Source organism: Podarcis bocagei, assembly GCF_964188305.1.
Source record: "Podarcis bocagei genome assembly, chromosome: 1".
Lineage (NCBI taxonomy): Eukaryota > Metazoa > Chordata > Lepidosauria > Squamata > Lacertidae > Podarcis > Podarcis bocagei.
In genome coordinates this window covers 112558280-112577429 of record NC_138125.1, presented here as the reverse complement: position 1 = coordinate 112577429, position 19150 = coordinate 112558280, and the positions used below count along the sequence as shown (strand labels likewise).

At 40.8% G+C, this 19150-nt stretch overlaps 1 protein-coding gene across 1 annotated transcript in view; it reads left to right on the top strand.

The window, feature by feature from the left end:
- The window catches only part of LOC308586229 (sodium channel protein type 2 subunit alpha-like), a 71517-nt gene extending 54303 nt beyond the window's left edge, over positions 1–17214 (top strand). The window contains exons 20-28 of the mRNA XM_081192648.1: positions 1071–1225; positions 1532–1705; positions 5595–5717; positions 8802–9083; positions 9329–9382; positions 9746–9883; positions 11180–11284; positions 12558–12828; positions 14214–17214. Of these exons, the coding sequence (XP_081048774.1) occupies positions 1071–1225; positions 1532–1705; positions 5595–5717; positions 8802–9083; positions 9329–9382; positions 9746–9883; positions 11180–11284; positions 12558–12828; positions 14214–15409 (2498 nt within the window). The 3' untranslated portion in view covers positions 15410–17214. The remainder of the gene's footprint in view (positions 1–1070; positions 1226–1531; positions 1706–5594; positions 5718–8801; positions 9084–9328; positions 9383–9745; positions 9884–11179; positions 11285–12557; positions 12829–14213) is intronic.
- The last annotated feature ends 1936 nt before the right edge of the window (positions 17215–19150 follow it).

Here is a 19150-nt window from a genome sequence, read left to right as displayed (position 1 = left end):
AATCAGGTCCACTTCCCAGGCATAAATTTAGGGTCACCTCCTTTTCTTTTGAGGGACATGGGTGGCGCTGGGGGTTAAACCACAGAGCCTAGGACTTGCTGTCAGAAGGTCGGCGGTTCGAATCCCCGCAACGGGGTGAGCTCCCGTTGCTCGGTCCCTGCTCCTGCCAACCTAGCAGTTCGAAAGCACGCCAAAGTGCAAGTAGATAAATAGGTACCGCTCCGGTGGGAAGGTAAACGGCGTTTCCGTGCACTGCTCTGGTTCACCAGAAGCGGCTTAGTCATGCTGGCCGCATGACTCCCTCAGCCAATAAAGTGAGATGAGCGCCCCAACCCCAGAATCGGTCACGACTGGACCTAATGGTCAGGGGTCCCTTTACCTTTTACCTTTTATTTCACTGCAGTTGGATTTCAGATCTCCTTCCCTCCCTCCCCTTTATTCAGAGTATTTTCATCATACAGTCTTTGGTTGGTTCCTTGCTATAGAAGTTTTTGGTCGGCATATTTAGGGCCAGGAAGGAATTTTGCCTCCAGACAAATTTGCTGGTCTTGGGGTGGGGGTGGGGGGTTGCTTGCCTCATAGCAACTGTCACAACTTGGGTGGATAAGGCATTGGTCTAAAATCCTTAGTCTTGAATGGTGGGGAGGGGTTGTACATATTTGCACCCCCCAAAAAAACCCCTGGGTATCCCTATAAAGGGATCCTAGTGAGAGTGTTACTGTCAGTACACATCAGTACTTCTGGATGTGGTTAATGGATTTTGGATGTGCTAGGGCTGCCATACATCTGGATTTTCCTGGACATTACCAGGATTTCAAAGGATCTTAGACAAGTCAATTGAACAATTGAGGCTCAACAATTGCTTTTTACTTTCTGAAAAATGGTAACCCTAGGATGTGCCATTTAACATTAAGCCATAACAGCAACTATCCTCTTTCCTCACAAGGAAGGATAAAATATATACAGTCCTCGTCTCTGTGGAGGAAAGACTGGTTTCTTTAAAATTCTGAAATAAAGATAACCATAAACATTTATTCCAGAATTTAACAATTTAATATCCTTGTAAACAGGCTGCATCAAGAAGTTCCCATGTTGTCAAGTGAGTATAGAAGATGGCCGAGGAAAAATCTGGTGGAATTTTAGGAAAACCTGCTACAGCATAGTTGAACACAACTGGTTTGAGACGTTCATTGTTTTTATGATTCTCCTCAGCAGTGGTGCTCTGGTGAGCAAAAATAAAAAATAAACACCTGCTATTTTCTCAGATTTTTCAATGGGCATTATAGAATGTATGGTGGCTAGTACAGTTACTTTCAGGTTTGAAAATGTTTGGTAAATAATCATGATTCACAGATATTGTAGGATAGGTGCTTAAAAAAAGAACAAGAATTCCTGCTCTCTTGCTAATTGTTTGGTAATATGTTAGCAGTAGAACACGAAGCAGAAATGAAATTTTACACCTGTATTTTAAAAAACAAGGTTTATCTCTGTGAACATTAAAGCAATGATTCCACCCTCCTCCCTGCCCCAGGCCTTTGAAGACATATATATTGAACAGCGCAAGACTATCAAGACCATGCTGGAGTATGCTGACAAGGTCTTCACGTACATCTTCATTCTGGAAATGCTTCTGAAGTGGGTGGCCTATGGCTTTCAAATGTATTTCACCAATGCCTGGTGCTGGCTGGATTTCCTCATTGTTGATGTAAGTACTTGAAACCCATTGTTTGCTTTGTTCCTGTGCAGTCTCCTCATTATTTAGATCCCAAGCCTAAAAACATTACCATAACATTAAGAATAGTAATACCGCAAAGTTGACCTGAGAGTTGGGTCCTTTGCATCTGTCTTCATGAATCTGTGTTCCAGTCATGATTATTCAGTATTACATGAGAAGTGGCCTATATCTATCCATGTTAGCAAACCAAATACAGGTGAACCATCAGTGTTGCCCTTGCCTGATTTTTCCAGTTCAAGTGCCACATATTCACCGATTCATTTAAACTTTAATTGCATCACCATAAAAGCAATAACAAACCACCAGTTTAAGAAGTTGGAAAACTGCTCTGCGCATGTGAAGTGGGAAGATTTTTACCTCACAGAATGTTCAAAAAAGAAATTGTGCTGACATGAAGAAAAATCACCCACCATGGAACGCAAATGTCTTGTAACACAGTAACAGTCATAAAAAAATATTATTTGTACAAAGTTAAAAAGGAAATAGACCATGCCTGCAGGCTCAAGATCTAATATAGACTCAAGATCTAATATATGAAAATATGTATGTGGTAAAGAACAGTAAAAGGTAAAGGTAAAGGGACCCCTGACCATCAGGTCCAGTCGTGACCGACTCTGGGGTTGTGGTGCTCATCTCACTTTATTGGCTGAGGGAGCCGGCGTACACGTCATGTTGCCAGCATGACTAAGCCGCTTCTGGCCACCCACAGCGCCACCCGTGTCCCTAAAGAACAGTACAGTGCTGTTAATATTTTATTATTGGGGGGGGGCAGACGGATGGATGGACAGCTGCTTCCTTGAGCAACGTGGAAAGATGAAGCCTTCTTTTTAGTAGTTGTGAAAATGACACTTGGACCTACTGTTATTAGAGGCTGTGGAACTCAGTAATTATACATCTAAAATAAACAGTTGGTTTTCTTCCTAAGAAGCTTGTGGTACAATGTGGTAAAAGCTGCGAGGCACCTCTGAAATTCTTATTACAACAGGGAGAAAAAAACAGAATGAATTAAAATGTTGGAGGCCAAAATATGTTAAGTTTGGATGGCAGTTTTTAAAAGATGAGCTGCCAAGTGTTGTTTTAAAAATGGGCATATGGGATGTGTGTTTCTTAAAAAAAATAGGGAGCCATTCAAAGCAAATACAGTGGTACCTTGGGTTACATACGCTTCAGGTTACAGACTCCGCTAACCCAGAAATAGTGCTTCAGGTTAAGAACTTTGCTTCAGGGTGAGAACAGAAATCGTGCTCCGGCAACGTGGCAGGAGCAGGAGGCCCCATTAGCTAAAGTGGTGCTTCAGGTTAAGAACAGTTTCAGGTTAAGTACAGACCTCCGGAATGAATTAAGTACTTAACCCAAGGTACCACTGTATCCATAAAATGACTATAATGGGAAAAACCCAGCTAGAATCTTTAGAGAGGCAAGGTACCAGAACAGAAATATGTTACCTGCACAGGTGGGCAGTCTGGAGTGCGTGCTAGGCTTAACAACTGATCAAGACTATGGAGAGACCAAGGAACAGATGCTCAGTAGCCCACCCTCTATCTGAGCACTGGCAAAAGGACCAACCACTGCTCCTGAATAGCCGCTTCAGTGAGATATGCTCAGTTGCATCTGCATCTCACTCATCCTGCCAATTAACAGAAAAGTGTGTCAAAGTAAGTCATAGTGACCAAGAGGATGCAGTCTTCTTAACAGCTTTTTAGGACAATGTTATTCTAAAGTCTTATATATTACCTGAGGCGGCTTTATTTTATTTGAGGCGGGCCAGAATAGATGTTTAGACAGTGGTACCTCGGTTTAAGAACAGTTCTGTTTACAAACGATTCGGTTTACAAACTCAACAAAACCGGAAGTAGTGTCCCGGTTTGCAAACTTTACCTCGGTCTAAGAACGGAATCCAAACGGTGGAAGGGCACTGGCGGCAGGAAGCCTCATTAGGGAAAGTGCGCCTCAATTTAAGAACTGCTTCAGTTTAAGAACGGACTTCTGGAACGGATTAAGTTTGTAAACCGAGGTACCACTGTATACATACAGAGCTGGTAAGAATGGCTGACTGAACAAATAATTGAACTTCTCCCAGTTAAGCTCGAACTGTCAAACTATACATTGATAATAACTGATTGTCATGGTGAGATGTCAGCCTGAAACTTGTGTTATTGTCCCAGTTTTTGCTTATCTGATAGAACAATTTGATACCTGCAATGAAATCATAAGGAATGAGAAGTGGGGAGTTAACTTTCATCCTGATTTATACTGAGCAGAGTGGAAACTAACGCTCACTTCCTTTCCCCCCTCTGTGCAAAGGGAAAGAATAGTAGCTTAGCTCCCATGTTCTCTTGCTGTACTTTTAACTTCCTGACACTTGTTATGTCAGTTTGCCTAATGAAAGTAGGCTAAAATAACACATATTAATCTCACCTTTCAGTGCCTTATATCTCCCGAACCACATTCCTTCCTTCTTTTCTTACTCTGATTTATCTCATTGCTTGAGAGAGGGGCGGAAGCAAGCAAGCAAGTGTAAAACAAAAGAATAAGTCATTTACAATAGCCAAGAACACATCCACAGTTTGCAGGGGTGTATGATTAAATCGGCAGATTCCTCTCAGCATGATTTAGAAAGGTTTGGAGTAATTCTTTCCCTCGTACTTTGCTTTCTCTCCATTGAACATGCCACCATGTTCTTGTCTAATCTTAAGACGTTTCTCAATAGGGTTAGGCCTTGTTACTACTCATATGGGCAGATGTGTCTTGCTTTTACAACACCACTTTCCCCAGTCAACTCCTTTTGTGGCGGGAGCTCAAGGACTTAGTTTCACAGATGAAGTGGGATGGGTAAAGAGGATCATGGCAGCCCCCCCCCCCAAATTAGCACACACGGGGGCCTCCGTCCAACTCAGGCTCTGTCCTTCTCAGACTCCTCTGGCAACGTTTTCAGGTGGAAAATAATTCCCCAAATGGAACCTATACAACAGGGTTTCACTTCCTTTTGCAAGCTACAGTGGTACCTTGGGTTACATACGCTTCAGGTTACATATGCTTCAGGTTACAGACTCTGCTAACCCAGAAATATTACCTCGGGTTAAGAACTTTGCTTCAGGATGAGAACAGAAATCGTGCTCCGGCGGCGCGGCGGCAGCGGGAGGCCCCATTAGCTAAAGTGGTGCTTCAGGCTAAGAACAGTTTCAGGTTAAGAACAGACCTCCGGAACGAATTAAGTACTTAACCCGAGGTACCACTGTATTTGCACTCTCCTCCTCGCTCAGGAGATACACTGGAACTGACAGGGAGCAGCAGCAACTAGCGACCCTGAAGGCAGCAGCCAGGAGACCTAGGCCTGGCCCTGACCTTCGTGTTATGGCTGGGTTCACAACCACACTGTGTGTCTGTTTTGCAATAGGGGAAGGGGAAGACTGTAGTTAGTGGCAGAGCACATGTCTGGCATGCAGAAGGTCCCAGAGTCAATTCCTAGCATCTTCGGGTAGGGCTTCTGTCTAAAATCCTAGAGGGCTGCTGCCAGTCATGTGGATAGTACTGAGCCTCAGTTTGAAGACAAGTGCTGGGCCTCAGGTCAAGTGAATCCTGGTTCTGTGGTTTTAGAAAATATCTGAAGGCAGCCCAGTTTAGGGAAGCTTTTAATATTTGATGAATTATTGTATTTTAATATTTTGCTGGAAGCTGCCCAGAGTGGCTGGGGAAACCCAGTCAGATGGGCAGGGTATAAATTATTATTATTATTATTATTATTATTATTATTATTATTATTATTATTATTATTATTATTATTTATTACCTTGTTCTCGATGTCTGTATTATAAGGAAACGCACTAACATGTTTTATCTTTTTCCCCCTCGCCTGCAGGTTTCATTGGTTAGTTTAGTAGCCAATGCTCTGGGCTATTCTGAGCTGGGTGCCATTAAATCACTTCGAACACTAAGAGCTTTGAGGCCTTTAAGAGCCCTGTCACGATTTGAAGGAATGAGGGTGAGATAGCCATGAAATAACCCTGAAATAATATGTGCATGAAACATGACTATCCACGCAGAATAAAGAATGACAAATCCATGTTGAAATGTTGCACTATATATTTTTTTTTTCTTTACTGCATGCCACAGTCACCAGCGTTTCTAAAAGCTTATCAGTTCTACAGTCTTTGGGGAGGTTTCCTTCTCAGCGAAGCATTTACATCTCGGTCCCTTGCATGTATGTTGCTTAAAAAGTTATTTCAGAATTGCATTGGTTGTGTTAGGACACTCCAGAATGATCAGATTTGTGTGTGAGTGTACAGGGCTATGTGTAGTTTTCAACTCTCAGATTAAAATATTGAGGTCAAGCAGTCCAAAGTTTGCAGCAAGGAAAGCTGGATTTTGGAACATCACTGGGTTACACAGACTGAGAAATTGTGCATTTATATTTCTCTGTTACATAGTTTGTTTGACAATTTTTACCATGTTGCATAGTCTTATGAGTCATGGGAGGGCCAAAGGATTGAACTGAAGCAGCTGCACTCCTGCCCCCCCCCCAAAAAAAAATCTTGTTTACCCACATGCCTGGCTTCTGAGCTTTCAACAAACCTTGCCCACATATTTTCAAGGATACTTTTGCAGGCAGAAGAGTTATAAATGCTCCACCAGGCATAATATCCTGCACTCCCACATACATACAGCCCTGTATGCATTCCCGACAAGGCTACACAGCATTAAATAAAAGTTGCATGTTTTTAATCTGAGCATCACTTGAAAACTGTAAAAAAACACGTTGAAGATGGCTTAACTGCTGTCACTTCAGCAGTAGAATGCAGGTGAGTGTGTTCGTGGTTTAATAGTTCAACTTAGTGAACTTGTGGTCAGGAATCTATACTCAAATCAAAAACCTTTTAACAACACAATATTCCAGTGTATAAAGGTCACCATACTAAGGACCTAAACCTGAAGACTGAGGGAGTGCAAATCACATAAATGATAAGGGCACAAACTTAGTTTTCAGGGTCTCAAAATTCTGGATTGTTCTCTCATGAAATCCAACAACAGGAATGAATTCTGCTTATTGGGATTTGACACACAGATAATTAGATGGTGCACTGGACTCCAGCCTTCAGACTCTCACAAAATTTCCACCCAAATTTGTAGACCAAACGGGGAGAAGAAAATCTTTTAAGAGCAGCATAATCCCTATAATCCAATCTTTCTTTCCAAGGACAAAAATGGACAGAATTGCCACCACTGCAGGTGACATATAATACCTGTTCCACATTTGTTAGATTGTTTAGTGTGTCAGTGCCTGCATTTAGGAACTCCCTATAATAAGACCCTTTTTGGGTAACTGCTAAAAACATTCTTGTTTAGACAAACCAACCCAGATACTTAGAAAGCTGAGTTTAATCTGGTTTTAGTATTTTAACTTTTGTATGGTTTTAAAGTATGGTTGTGATTTTTTCTTGATTTTACTGCTTTCTCTTTTTTGTCAACCTCTTTGAGGTTTGTTTGTTTTTACGATCAAGCAGTGTATAAATTTTATGAAATAAATAATAAAAATTTACCCTGGTAGACTAAAAAGGCATACGAAACAAGGCAATGAAAGAGAGCTCGAGTGTGAAGCTAAGGAGCATGAACTCCTCATTAGCAGTATATTAGAAAGTATTTGCATCACCTGGGGAAAAGTGTGGGTGATGTCTTTTACTTTAAAGTCATAAGGATGGCTATCTATAGGGCAAGAATGTGGAAGCTCCAGTCCTCCATGGCTGAGGAGTTGGAGTCCAATGACCTCTAGAGAGCTACAGGTTCCCCAGCCATCTTTTAGGATGTTTATATGATGCTTCTGGTTTGGTCCAGCAACTCATTTGACCTCTCTGATGGCCACATTGATATCTACCTTCCAGTAAAAAATTTAGGTTTTATGATTTGGGGTTGGGGGTGGGATAGGGAGAAGGTTTGTTCAGTGCCTGTAGGTTTCATGATGATGGAAGGGTGCAGAAGGGTTGCAAAGTCCTCAGCAAACAAAATTGTGGATCTGCAAGGTGGACATGTCCCCAAGACAATACATAGCATGTATCAAGGCTTCACCTATCTTGCAATAAACCCTTACATTTCCTCCATTTTTTTATGCAAAACATCTTGATATCTAGTTTAATGCAAAACATGTTCGTGCTCACGGAGGGGCTTTTGATTCAGCATCCACTAATGGAAAAGGAAGAGAAGGTGGTTTTTGCAAATTCCCTCTGCACTTTCCAACTGGGGGGGGGGGGTTCCCCAAACTCTGGAGCTAATTTGGAGGAGGGGCACTGGGGACTGCAGTGGTGAGGGGGAATATGAAAAAAAAAATGCCCCCTCTTCTCTTCTGTTAGCAGACACCTCTGCTGAATCAAAATACCTCCTGTGAACACAAGGGCATGAATTGGATTCTGCACTTAATATTAACATCCAATGAAATGTGCATTTGCCAACAAAAGCTGAGGCTGTTTCAGAAGTCGTATCTTCATTTTAGAGCAAAGTCAAATCAATGCACATAGTTTTCCTAAAGAGAATTCTTAAAGGCTTATTTTTAAAGGCTTATTAAAGAATTAGGGTTGAAGACTGAATGCTTAGTGGAGAAAGTCTTGTTGCTTTACAAGACATCTTAAAACCCAGGCAGTTGCTTCATGGCTTTTGTTTGCTTCAGCATCTCAGCCATTCCCTGTCTGAAGGCCTAGTTTGTTGCACAGTTATAGGTCTTTGATTTATATTCTTGGTATTTAACTTTTTTCTCTCTCTTTTTTCCTGCCTAGTGCACACAAATGTTACGATTCCATCTTGCCACTATCAGGTTTTATTTTACTTTTTGCACTTACTTGCTTTCCCTGTAGAGCTTAGTTCCTGCTTCTTTGTCTTGTTTCTTTTGCACAGTACCATTAACAACGGGATTTTCTATTAACATGCATCAACCCCCTCCCACATATATGTGTATATGTATTTAAAACAGCCTAAGTGTCGAAATTGTAAAGACGCGAATAGAAATTTGGAAGCTATACTCTTCAGCTGTAAAAGATAAATCGGAATTTTCTTTTTCTTTCCTGTCCAATTTTCATGATAGGTGGTTGTCAATGCTCTGGTTGGCGCAATCCCTTCCATCATGAATGTGCTCTTGGTTTGCCTCATATTCTGGCTGATCTTCAGCATCATGGGCGTAAACCTGTTTGCTGGCAAGTTCTACCACTGTGTTAACACCACGACAGGTGAAATGTTTAATATTAGCGAGGTTGACAATAAAACTCAGTGTGAGGAGCTCATCAACGACAATCAGCCTGCCCGGTGGAAAAATGTGAAAGTAAATTTTGACAATGTTGGAGCTGGTTACCTCGCTCTGCTTCAAGTTGTAAGTAGTTTAGTTTTCCTACCCTATACTCCCTGCATAAAATACCAGTGCATAGGATCAGGCTCAGAGGTTCTGCCATCCCTGGGTGGGCTCGAACCAATAACCTGGTTAACAGCCAGACGCGCTGACCCATTGCGCCACAGGCGGTGTTGATACAACTCCTCCGCCAAATTTTGACATCAACATTCTCTGCATACATGTCTGTAGGTTTATAACTGTGCTTAATGTTTGCATTTTATCTGCAGGCTACTTTTAAAGGATGGATGGATATTATGTATGCAGCTGTTGATTCAAGAGATGTAAGTATCAGTATACATTCCATCATACATGTAAGCACTAATTCTTGAGTACGTTCTTGTACGTTACCTTCTGTTGGTAACTCGTGGGAGTCTGCTTGACAATCCCTACAGTCAAAATATTGTTGGTTTTTCTGTGATGTACAGATGACCAGCCCATAGGTCTCCTGACCCAAGGAACTAAAAAAACCACTCCAATTTTGGGCTCATTGTTTATAACACAGTAGTTGCATACAGATAGATACATATGCTAGGCTGTTTCTTCTTCTTCTTTTCATTGAATTGGTGTGCTTTGAAGAAAATGGGTGGTTGTTTTCTGCTTCGTGTGTCTATGTTGAGATCCTGCAATTTCTTGTTGGATTGTAGGTAGAAGATCAGCCGTATTATGAGGACAACCTCTACATGTATCTTTATTTTGTTATCTTCATCATCTTTGGATCATTTTTTACTTTAAACCTTTTCATTGGTGTCATCATAGATAACTTCAATCAACAAAAAAAGAAGATAAGTATTTAAGGGGTTTTCTCTATTCTCTGGAAATAAAGCTACAGTGGTACCTCGGTTTTTGAACGTAATACCATGGAAGACCATTCGAGTTCTGAAATGTTCAAAAACTGAGGACTCAATAGCCGACAGCTAGGCCTCCGGATCTTGCACTCAGCGGAAGCCGCATGGCATGTTCGACTTCCAAGGCGTGTTCGAAAACTGAAGCATTTACTTCCAGGTTTTCAGCGTTCGAAAATCAAAACGTTCAACTTCCGAGACGTTCGAAAACCGAGGTACCACTGTGCTATAAATATTGGGTGTGGTTTTTTAAATCGCCAAACCTAAGTCCTGCCTGGTGTGAAGTAATCGTCTTAGAACATTAAAAGAATAGACAGTTTTTCATTTATTTAAAATGCTCGCTTTAGAAGCTGACATTTATTTCTGCTCCACCACTATGAACTTGAAGTAAAAAATAAAATAAAAAAGTATGATATCACTTCAAGACCCTGAGAGTTTAACTTGTAATGTGTAACTTGGGGGGTTGGGGTTAGGGGGGAATATATATTCCGTTTTTTTGTCATTATAAAGGCCCCTAGACAGCAATCAAGTCTAAATGAAACATTGAAAACGCTAAAAACATTACAGCACAGCAGCAAAGCCAGAAAAGAGGCAAATGAGTGCACAGTTAAATCATCTTGCAAGTCCTACCCACCCCTTGATTATGCTAAGAAAAAGCATAATTTACAGTGTGACAAAAAGACAGCAACAATGGAACCAAATAGGCTTCTTGCACAAATCTGGTCCAGGACCCACACTGACTACCTGCCCATAATACCTCAGATAACAAGGTGTTAGGGAGAATGACCCCCTGCTGTTCATTTAAGTGGATGCGTACTTGTGGGTCGCGTTGACGTTCATGATTTCCATTTAGGACCATAAAGTAAGGTTACCAGATTTTTTTCAATGAACCCGGGGACACTTTTCAACTTCCTACTAAATAGATGGATTTTGTAAGGGGAGTGATTTGTAAATCCGGGGACTGTCCCCGGGAAACGGGGATGTCTGGTAACCTTACCATAAAGGCCGAAACCAGCACTTTGAACTGGGCCCATGAAATAGCTTGGTAGGCTATCAATATGGTGTAATATGAGAGTAATATGCATTGGCCCATGAAGGCTCTCATTGGCCTCTAGTATAAGCTGGAACTTACGTGGTGTTTTAACCAGTGTTTTAAAATGCGCTCAGTTAATCAGAGCATAAGTTAATCTGCGGACGTGTTTTGTAACATGATTTGTTTTCGTTTCATTTCTTTACTTTGGAGGCCAGGACATCTTTATGACGGAAGAACAGAAGAAGTATTATAATGCCATGAAGAAATTAGGGTCTAAAAAGCCACAAAAACCTATACCTAGACCAGGGGTGAGGATTTCTTTCTACTTCATATATTTGAAGATTCAGCGTTGTCTATCGAAAGTCTATATAAGCCATTTAATATACTATTTTTTAAAAAAAAATCTAAGCAGTACGCAAAAATAACATGAAAAAATAAAACTATGAACTTCTTTACCCTGGGCTTCGATACTGGAGAAGTTTGTTTACAGCTTATTTTTGTGACTGGTTTGTTTTAGACTGTTTTAATATTTAGACTCATAGAATTATAGAGTTAGAAGGGACGCCCAAGGATCATCTAGACCATCCTTCTGCAAGGCAGGGATAGGCAGCTGTCCCATAGGGGGATCAAACTTGCAACCTTGGTGTTATCAGCCCCATGCTGTCACCAAGTGAGCTACATGGCAATGGTATTAATATTGTAAATGGTTGTAACCTGCCCTAGGACCTTATGATGAAATATTGGAATAAATAATAGTAATAACAACAACAATAGGCCCAGATAAAAAGAGGGATTCAGAAATAACCAGGTCCCATCTTATGGGTCAGGGAAAGTCAGAGCCAAAAAAAATATGTCTTCACAAACTCTGAAGTAACCAATAGGTGATGCTTCTTGTATGGCAGATGAAAGAACTTCCACAATGTAGAGGCAGTGGCAACAATTTGCCACCTGCTCTCTGCTTTCATTCTCAATTATACCCTAATCATGTTTTCCCCACCTCTTACATTTTCAAGTAATATAGGGTGAAATTATTGTTGTTTATGCTGGCCAGTTTAAATATACGAAACTTTAGGTAGCAGTGGCCTTAATATTTTGGTTCACCACATGCCTGACTCTTAGGGCAGCTCAGATGAAATTGAGGTTGTTGATTGCTTCTCTGGTTGCCTCCCAATAATGTTCAAAGAAGCAAGAGCTCTAGCAATTACTTCTCAAAAAGCTAAGGTGCTAGGAAGCAGATTTAATAGCCTGATCCTTCAAAAGAAGAGGGCCAGATATAGATAGATGATAGATGATAGATAGATAGATAGATGATAGATAGATGATAGATAGATAGATAGATAGATAGATAGATAGATAGATAGATAGATAGATAGATGATAGATAGATGATAGATAGATAGATGATAGATAGATAGATAGATAGATAGATAGATAGATAGATAGATAGATGATAGATAGATAGATAGATAGATAGATAGATAGATAGATAGATAGATAGATATAGATAGATGATAGATATAGATATGTTTGTAAAGAGAGTTATTTTCACATTGTTCACATTTTCTGTTTTTATTTTTAACAGAACAAATTCCAAGGCATGGTCTTTGATTTTGTAACAAAACAAGCCTTTGACATCAGCATCATGATTCTTATCTGCCTTAACATGGTCACCATGATGGTGGAAACAGATGACCAAAGTAAAGAAATGGAAACCATTTTATCTAGGATTAATCTAGTGTTCATTGTGCTTTTCACTGGCGAATGTGTACTCAAACTGATTTCACTCCGTCATTATTACTTCACCATTGGATGGAACATCTTTGATTTCGTAGTTGTCATTCTCTCCATTGTAGGTAAGAACCATTTCTTTCCATGAAGGCGTAGCCTGACGAGCCTTTTCACATATTATGGGGTTTTTTCCCCCCTTCTCAAACTGGAGAAGTGTTTATATCACACCCACATAATTGTGTATGATGAATGGACACCTGTCTGTTGCATGATGTAAAAGCAGTGGGAAGGCATGGTTGGCTGTGACTTCCTGTTGTGCTTACAAACAGAAAATAAATAAACCTATACATATATGCTGGCTACATATGACCGTATGATGAATGCTTCCGCCTACACATGTATAATATTTCATGAAGGTATCTGTGAAGGTAAGTGTGATATTTGTAGACAAAAGTTATCATGTATGTAGATCCTACAGAAAAACACAAATTTGCTTCATCATATGTCCTAACCACAGTCTGACTAGCACTCTAAAGTCAGCTAAACTATTTTGGAATGTTTTTTAAAATCATTTTTCATGAATTTCTATTATGTTTCTTACTAGTTTTGTGATGCTATCAAATTAACAGTTGTAAAATGTGCTTAAGATAACTGAAGATTAACAAATGACAAAATAGAATATTTGTTTTTCTTCATTGTTAAGCTTCATGTATATTAAATTACATCCACATAGTTGTCCCACAGTTTTCACATTGTAATTAAAACAAAACACGTTTTCAAGATGTTTTACAAGATAACCTACTTCCCTGTGGTTATGCTTTGTGTACCTCTGTCTTATGTATCTGCATTAAGAAAAACATTAATATTTACAGTATAAGCACAACTGGGACATATTAAATTACATTCACATGCTGACATCCATGCTGTGTTCTTTTTCCTTGTGACTAATATGGTCATATTCAAGGCACTCTAGAAAAGAACTCACTTTGGTTTAGATTTCTTTCACCCATGGAGCTGGTTCACTTAGCACACTAAACCATAGCTGGTTTTGAATCCTGTTTAATTGTGAAAATGTCTCCCACTCCTTACATAACTTCCCCCTCCATGGGTGCCACACACAGCAGAAATAAATCATAGTATAGCTTGTCATGTCATGAAAACCCCAAAGTGGTTTAATTTTTTCAATAAATAAAACATGAGTGGTAAGTTAAAAATGTCAAGAACAAACCTTGGCTTACTTCTGTCTTACCACAATCATGGTCTGCATGACACAACAAGCCATACTGTGGTTTGTTTCTGTTGTGCAGAGCACCCACATGGGGGGAGGTGTCTGAAGATGTGTAGGGAGTGAGAACGATATAAAGTATAGTTTAAAACAAACTATGTTTCAGCACAACCTGCAAACCAGCTCATAGCATGAATCTTGAGTATAATGTCCAATTCATGTTCCTACACAATATGAAACATCTGGTTATAAAACTGGTGTTGCCTTAAATATTTTTCTTTGCAGGTATGTTCCTAGCAGAAATCATTGAAAAATACTTTGTGTCGCCCACCTTGTTCCGAGTGATCCGACTTGCCAGGATAGGCCGCATCCTGCGTCTCATCAAGGGTGCTAAAGGGATCCGCACTCTGCTTTTTGCCTTGATGATGTCTCTCCCTGCCTTGTTCAACATTGGTCTTCTCCTTTTCCTGGTCATGTTCATCTACGCTATATTTGGAATGTCCAACTTTGCCTACGTGAAGAGAGAAGTGGGCATTGATGACATGTTCAACTTTGAAACTTTTGGCAACAGCATGCTCTGTCTCTTTCAAATCACCACCTCTGCTGGCTGGGATGGGTTGCTAGCTCCCATTCTCAACAGTGGGCCACCAGACTGTGACCCTGAGATAGACCACCCAGGAAGTTCGGTCAAAGGAGACTGCGGCAATCCCTCCGTTGGGATCTTCTTCTTTGTTAGTTACATTATCATATCATTTTTAGTTGTAGTGAACATGTATATTGCTGTGATTTTGGAGAACTTCAGCGTTGCTACAGAAGAAAGTGCTGAGCCTTTGAGCGAGGACGACTTTGAGATGTTCTATGAGGTCTGGGAAAAGTTTGATCCGGATGCAACCCAGTTTATAGAGTACTGCAAACTCTTTGATTTTGCAGCTTCGCTGGAGCCGCCTCTTCTCATTGCAAAACCAAACCACGTTCAGCTTATTGCGATGGATCTACCCATGGTAAGCGGTGACCGAATTCACTGCCTTGACATCTTGTTTGCCTTTACAAAGCGTGTTTTGGGAGAAAGCGAAGAAATGGATTTGCTCAGAGTGCAAATGGAAGACCGGTTCATGGCAGCCAACCCTTCGAAAGTGTCCTATGAGCCAATTACAACCACCCTGAAACGAAAGCAAGAGGAAGTGTCTGCTACCATCATACAGCGGGCTTTCAGGAGTTTCCTCTTAAAACAAAAAGTGAAAAAAGTGACCTCTATGTATAATAAAGACAAGTGCAAAGATGGCATTGCCCTTCCCATCAAAGACACGATTCCTGATAAATTTAACAGGAACTCGACTCCTCTGGAGAAAACAGAGGAAAGCTCCTCTACCACCTCCCCACCTTCCTACGATAGCGTTACCAAGCCAGGCAAACAGAAATATGAAAAGGGCAAAACGGACAGAGACTATAAAAGTAAAGATGCCAGGGCTAGCAAAAAGTGAAGCAAGCTTTTTACGTTCCTGTTTGTGTGCAAATTTGTTTACAGCCTTTGAAAGGGTACGTATCCTGTCAGCGAGACTCCCTTGGGAGATTTATGCCAAACCTGTCAGTTTATACTTTATAAATATATTACATAGATATATCTATATATGTATATAAACAGATAAAATCTCTCTAAAGGTCAGTGCCTATAACAAGACAGTGACCCCCTCGTCACCAAACTCTGTAAAACAGGGTAGGAGCCGGCTGTCCTCACACACAGCCGGCAGGGTGGAAGAGAGACAGACAGGAACAGAGACAATATGGCTGTTCCAAGAGGTGCACAACGCTATAGCCTATGTGTTTAATATACTGCAAGACACTTGGTCGGTAAGTGTTTTCACTGTGTCTATTTCAACTGCCACATTTGCCATATTTTTACACACACACACACACACACACACACACACACACACACAGTGTAGGTGGGTTTATCATTAAAAACAAAAAACATTCACAGGGTGTTTACTATTATATGTGACTATTTTTGTAAAACGGGTTTTCTGTTGCGGCGGGAGGGAAGGGGTGGGGTTACCAGGACCACGTGTTCTACTCTCTGGTTCTCTGTCACATGCAGACAGAGAAGCAAACTGCATGAAGGCATGCTGCGCTTAACAGATCCTGCATGGAACCGACGTGACGTCATCAGGCAGAGTTTTAAACCACTTCCATATTTCAAGGTTGGCTCCGATGTTTTTTTAAAAAGCGATTTTACACCTTCTGTTGACCGATCAGGCAAATCCACTTGTGCCTACAGTTGATTAAAAAAATCCCCAAATGGATTGTTTTTATGCTGATCACTCAATCCGGGCATACACACACGCATACACACTATCTCAGTCCTAGGTATTTCTCTAAATCCAGCCCTTTGCCCAAGGTGAGATCGTCTCTGCATGGAACAATCACTTCCGTCACAGGTTAATTCCCAGTACCGAGCATCTGTGCAGCAGGAATAGGGAACAGACAAAAGTGTCCCATGCCAGAGGTGCCTGTTGACTGGTCAAATGGTTTCGGGAGTAAAGTAGTGCAAAAATAGGCCCGGAAATGGGCAAAAAAGGATAGGGTCTTAAAAGTATTACTTTGTCTTAAAAGTACTGTATAGTCCTCTGCTCTCAGTATAGTTCATGCCTAAATCTTAGAAACAAAGACAAAAAACAAACACCAGTTTAACTCTGTGATGTAAATACTCATTTTATAGTTGTACATATTTGAGCATACAAGCAAATGGTTTGGCCACAGTGTATTTCTGCAAACATGTGCCACAGCAGGTCTAGCTTGCAAGCTCTCGGCAGATGATATCTTATATTCTATACCATTACAGATAACTGGGAGGGCACTGGTGCATGTGAATATTGCCTTTGCTACGACTGCACCTTGCTCCTTCCATGATCCACTTTCATTTTCTAGAGGAAGTAGTGAAGTGAATGAAATCGCCTCATTTCTTCCTATCACTGAGCAATAGTTGGCAGTTATCAATGAGCTTTCCCCCCATTTTTTCCTCTCAGCCTTCTAAAGTTTCAACAGGCTACAATACAGTGTAGACCAAGACAGTATTGAGAATACTGTAAGCTGTTTATCCTGTTGACAATGCAGTTAGCATATATAAATAATGTATAAAAAAATGGCAGCATAATGTACATAAGATTAAGTTCAGATTCATGTAATTTTCTTTTCCACAGTCATTTTGTTTACTTTACATTCATTGTATCTTTCAGTTGAGACCTCCACAATACGAAAATAAACATAAAATAAAATGATGGAGACTTTGTTGCTTGCTCTGCTTTGTAACTCATTCCAATTAAGCATGTTGTTGCTGTTTTGGCTACATAATCATCAGCGCTCGAGGAATGATGGGCAGAGCCCACTTCATTCTGCTTTGTACTGAGTCAGATGATTGTTGGGAGATAAAAGTGATTGAACCTGGTCCACTTTGTATGCAAAGCATGTATCTCTGAACTAGGGTCCTTCCCCTATTATACCAGCTAGGCAGATGTGCCCTAATACAGAATCCCTGCTTTGTGCAGATATAAAAAGGTAAATATAAAGGACCCATGGATGGTCAAGTCCAGTCAAAGGCAACTATGGGGTTGCTGCGCTCATCTCACTTTCAGGCTGAGAGAGCTGGCATTTGTCACAGACAGCTTTCCAGGTCATGTGGCCAGCATGACTAAACCGCTTCTGGAGCAATGGAACACTGTGATGGAAACCAGAGCAGTGCACGGAAATGCCGTTTACCTTCCCACCAGAGTGGTACCTATTTATCTACTTGCGCTGGTGTGTTTTCAAACTGCTAGGTTGGTAGGAGCAGGGACCGAGGAATTGGAGCTCACCTCGTCGCGGGGATTTGAACTGCCGACCTTCAGATCTGCAAGCCCAAGGGGTTCAGAGGGCAAGGCACTGAGGTTTGAACCTTGCACCACTGCAAGGCTCCTGCTTTCAGTCCTAGCACCCTGCACTGTTAAGTGACATCAGCTGCTTGCTGGAGCAGGCAATAAGCCGGGACATTTTAATTTTTTTAGTAGAGCTTCAACCAGTGCTCCTCGTTATCTCCTTTTACTCTGGATCCAATTGAAAATCATTAATTTTGACGTTTGCCAGTTAACGTCACTTTTGAGTGGGGGATGGAGCGAGCACATTCTGACGCGTCAGATCTATTCCTGCAAAAATCGCCTCGCAACCAAAATCTATATTGCCGCTCAGATGCGGTGTTAGTGCTCTTGGTCACATGAAATTAAATAGTTCCTTCTTCCTGATAAGGCAAAATACCGTGGAATCTCAATCCTGGGCAGAATAAAAAGGTAATATTATACTGCAGCAACCTAAGCAGAGCAAACTGAAGGCTATTAGCATCTCTCCAGAGAGAAAGCAATCACATGCATCTTGGCTGCAGGACTTAGGGTTGATGCATATTCGAGAAGACATATCATGAACAATTTATAGCAGGCAGGCGGGCATGCCACACACTCAACACTTAAGTAATTTCTTAGTCTAAAAAAATGTCATTTTAAGTTTTTTATGCACCCGCGCAGGGGTTAGGAACTAAAAAAAAGGAGTCAGCCAAAGTTGCTATTTCTAATTTGAAGATTTGATTCAAAGAAGCCCTACAAGGATGGTGGAAGGTATCTTTCCTGTCCCTTCTCCCCTTAAAACCATTTTAGAAATCTATCTTGAAGGGTAGGATGGGTTGTGGTGAAAGAGGAAGGGGAATTTGCCAAAAACAGGGTAGAGGAACTAAGGATTGAGTGACCCTGCTTCCATTCTCTCCGTCTTCTGCAGCTCGATCAGGAGACAATTGAAGGAGGGGAATTCTGATAGGGTTGGTCTCTCAGCAGAGCCAACTTAATGGCCCAGCTTCTCGGCTCCCATTTTGCTTTAGATGCATAGAGGACATATCCCACTCTCCTCCTACTCACTTTGGTCCTTAAAGAAACTGAACAAATATTCTACAACTGGGCTTGCAAATTTTGTTGTCATTCATGCAAGCTGAATATTTATATTCTGATTCTATTAACCTTTACATTTTATAGCTTTTGCACAAGCTAGGAAAAATAAATGACTGTGAGATATATAGATATATCTCTCATACACAGAGACATTAATATGTAGTGTTAAATACTGGTCATAATATACATTCTGGAAGGTAATGTAAAAGAAGCAACCCCTGGTATTGTACCCATTGCAAGGACAGAACTGAAATACAAACT